This window comes from Nanorana parkeri, unplaced genomic scaffold (genome assembly GCF_000935625.1).
Source record: "Nanorana parkeri isolate BGI_ZX_2015 unplaced genomic scaffold, ASM93562v1 scaffold3, whole genome shotgun sequence".
Taxonomy (NCBI): Eukaryota; Metazoa; Chordata; class Amphibia; order Anura; family Dicroglossidae; genus Nanorana; species Nanorana parkeri.
The window spans coordinates 14,693-18,918 of NW_017306271.1; the positions used below are offsets into that span (position 1 = coordinate 14,693).

General features: G+C 37.5%; 1 protein-coding gene across 1 annotated transcript in view; it reads left to right on the forward strand.

Moving 5' to 3' along the window:
• The first annotated feature begins 2,179 nt into the window (after positions 1-2,179).
• The window catches only part of BAIAP3 (BAI1 associated protein 3), a 122,139-nt gene continuing 120,092 nt past the window's right edge, over positions 2,180-4,226 (forward strand). Inside the window, exon 1 of the mRNA XM_018564264.1 lies at positions 2,180-2,256. Coding sequence (XP_018419766.1) covers positions 2,180-2,256 — 77 coding nt within the window. The remainder of the gene's footprint in view (positions 2,257-4,226) is intronic.

Consider the following 4,226-nt stretch of genomic DNA (forward strand, 5'->3'; position numbering starts at 1 on the left):
CATTTACATTAACATTAAGGGCCTATTTATATTTTTGCAGTGTGTAAATGCGTGTTATATCACATTTTAACGTGTGTTAGGTTAAGGCAGCCCCTTGAAATAAATGGGATGCCAGTGCATCAAATCATCCTAAACATAGTTTGTGTTACAAATTTTGTAGCGCAGTGCACTGTGGTGCTTGCCGTGCTTTGCAGCGAGTGCATTGGTGCCATTCAACGCAGCATGGCAATGCAGGTATACTCATGTTACCAAAAATTTAAAGATGCAGTACTGAAGTACCGAGTACTGAAAACTAATGTGCTAGTCTTCCCTCACCCCTTCCATGGTTGTTAGAAACCACTTTGTGGTGCACCTTAAATAAACCCACAGGATTCCACCTAATCCAAAGAGATGACTGTCATCTTCTGGCTTGTCATAATGTAGAAAAAAGAATGCAGGCTCTCTTTACACAGCCAGGATGTGGAATTACAAGGCTGCTACAAATTGATTGTATAGGGCGGACTGTTAGACCTTGTTATAGTGACAGTTGAGGTGGTGATGTGTACCACTAATAAATTTGAAGGCTTCTGTCATACCTTTATCTGCCAGCACAGACTTCCTATAAATATATCATCTGGCAGCATACTAGTATCACTATATAATAAATACAAAAGTCCAACTGGCTGTTTTTTTTCCCCATCAAATAGCTTTTTTGAAAATACTGAATATGTAATATTTAATGTGTGTGCTATGCTATTGGTGTACAATGAAAGTACAAAGTGTACAAGCAAAGAACACAAGATCTAGTATGGTGCCATCAGAGTGAGTGGGAGTGTGCTCCCATTGTGTTAGGTCTAAAGAAAAGGTTAGTTAGAGAAGTTGAGTGGTTGTCGGGGTGTTAATGTTAGTAGCAATGTTAAAGTCACCAAGAATGATAGTGGGTATTTCAGAGGAGAGAAAGTAGGGTAGCCAAACAGAGAAGTCTTTAAGAAAGGAAGATACCGGTCCAAAAGGCCAATAAATGACAGCAGTCCTCAGACAAACTGGAGAAAATAGGCGAATACAGTGGGTTTCTAAAGAGGAGAGGGATAGAGAGGGAGGTAAAGGCAGAACTTGAAAAGTGCTTTGTAGGAATAGAAAGATTCCCACTCCTACGAGAGTGTGTCTAGTGGAGGCCACTATGGGAGAGAGCAGCAGGGGAGGCAGAGTCAGATTCCTGGATCCAAGTTTCAGTTAAAGCAAGCATGTTAAAGAAATTGGAGATAAGAAGATCATGCACAGCGGTGAGCTTGTTACAGACAGAGCAAATTAAATATATAATCTGTGGGGTGAAGAAGGGGGTTAAAGGGAAAAAAAGTTTAAGATAAGAAGACACAATTGTGAGAAGCAATGGTAGAGAAAGCATATTAAGGGATGGAGAGTAGTAATCAGAGACACAGAGATTGATTTGAAGGTTAACACTGGTACTTGTTGCCTACACTTTATATTTGTTATTATATTAGGATTTTGTTTTTGTGTAGACTGACATATAAGCTAATTTAGTCAGTGGATTTGCTGGTAAAATACAGTGACTGTATAAATTAAAAACATTTTCATTAGTCCTTCACAGACTGTAAAGCTGGCAATATATGTGAAAATGTCTTTATTTCTTATCCATTTTTCTCCATTTTTTCTTTCATCCGTTTTTATTATTTTGCACTTTTTTAAGGCATAGTGTTGTGTAAAGCTGGCCATACACTATATTTTAGATACTGTAGTCTGGTAACTGTATGTGCCTAATACCTGTACTGATACTCAGATATTCAGCATATGCATTCCTTTTTTTTACTTGTCTTTGCTTACATAATTCTCCATATTTCATGTAAAGCTGTCCAGCAAAAGTGGCAATTACAAAGGTTAGGACAAACGATGTAACTGCTGATGGTGATTACAATGGTCAGCTTCTATTTATTTAGTTTAAAAGATAAGTGCACTTTAAAAAAAAAGTGAATTTATCCATTAGGCCCCCCTTAGGGTAATGTCCCTCTGTCCTTCTCCTTGTACAGATGAATATTTACCAATATTTTGGCCTTCATTCATTGTTTACATCCTGTGACAGACGTCTTCTTCTCCTGGCCACATCTGCACAGTACATCCTTATTGACGTCTGGGTCTCGTCTACTTCCCTCACCCGGCTAGGAGACAAGCCCCATAGAAGTCAATGTGGATGTACTGTGTAGGCGTGGCCAGGAGATGTCCGCCTCTTGATGTTAACAAGGCAGGGCCCTTCGGAACAAGGTAAGTATGCATCTGTGCAGGGGAGGGAATGGTGATATCGCCTAAAAGCAGCCTAAAGTATAAGTTCAGTTTTTAAAAAAAAATACACTTATCGTTTAAACCTGTCTTTTAAGAGATAGAAAAAACTGTTGCTGCCTAAAAGGTGTTTACTGGAGTTAGGCTTTAATTTGCTTGTCTCTTATTTAAAGTCCATCTAAAACTAAGTTGACAACACTGCTGCAGCATTTTACTGCAGAATGAACAGCATGTTAAAGGAAGAGAAAAAAATAGGCTTACTGGCAAGATCAACAGATAATAAAACTATGTTATGAGGGGACTCGGAAAAATAAAAACTGCTGTGCTAGTGCTCCAACTAACAGACTGAATCATATAAATTTATAACATTGCCCATAGTTCAATTGGCTTTTATTGTGAAAGCCATTGAGAAACGTGCCTGCCAAACTTCTATTAGTTTGGCAAAACACATTGCAATCTCTGTATTTCTTTTAAAGCGTAAGTAAAGGTGAAAAAAAAAAGGATTTTTTAATTTTGTGTTGCAGATTTTCTTCTAACTTCCTGTCTGGCAACACTGTTACTGGGACAGAAAGTGAGGAAGAATCTCTCTAACGAATACCAGATAGCAGTAGATTCTAGCTGTCATTATTTACTCCAAACACCATCAATCAGAATCAAGTGTACTCTGGAAAATGACAATCAAAATATAAATGCTAAATGCTGGTTAGCAAAGTTGGAGGATGAAGTTAAGTTGCCCATACATATTACAATATTTTTGTATAATCTCCTTTAGGTTTACCAACAATTATAACCTGATTGGATAGAAAATGAACAGATTGTTTAGGTAGGCCATTGCCCCACATATTTGCTGGGAAATGTAACATAGATTGAACATAAATGAAGGAAATCACACTGTAACATGATTGACCAGCTTCAGTGCTAACATTTTATTATATGAGGGTAATTCTATAACAAACACATTTTGTAAGTGGTAAATCAGGAAGACATTCTGTTATGTCACTGTTATAATTCAGAAAAAATAGTCCTAAAAACAATTTCCATTTATTTCAAGTAGGCAACATGCTTTTGATATTTGAAAATGTTAGATAGGATGGATTAGTGCTTAAGAACAAATTACCAAAGTGAACATTAAGTGCCTGCATGCTGGGACACAGTCATTCCTGAACCCCTGTAGAAAATGATATTGATCAGCTAACAAAAAGGGCTTTGTGTGCTGTTTGATAATTATGCACAGGCAACTGTTTATTGTGAAAGCCATTGAGAAATGTGCTGCCTACTGAGACAATAGAAAAATCAACCTGTATTGTGTCAAACAGGAAAATTGCTCATTTTATTACTCATTCAATTTGGAACATTAACAGTTTGGTAAGACAATTATATTACAAACGTGTGCTTTATAAAGAACTAATAAATTAGCTAAAATATAGCCTAGGTACAAGTGAGTCTGTTGGCGTAGCAGTTTTGAACAATTAGAATGATTGGGGCTGTCAGAAATATTTGTATTAGTCATCTTGTTATTAGAGTTTCCTGGACTGATTTTGGAAAGAGGCTGCAGATTCAGTTTGAATGTTATCAGATAGCATATCAACAAACGGGGCAATGGGCCTCTTTTACAAAGAGTCTAAAATAATAAGTGCTGCTAACAGTCCCTAGGCAGTTTCAAATGTTTATATTTCATTAGTTTGGCAAGACACATTACAATCTAATTGGACAATTATTTATTTTAAAGCGTAAGTTCTAATCCTTATCCACCATATCGGAAACAATAAAAATGCTTTGGCTTAACCCCTTAAGGACCAGTGACGTCCATAGTATGTCACTGGCACCGGGCCCATTTAAACAGACTCCCGGCGGCTAAAGACACCGGCACTCTGTTTACAATTGTAAAGCCGACTGTCGGCTTTATAATAGAAGCGATCAGGCGACTCAGCTGTCGCCCAATCGCTTCTCCGGGC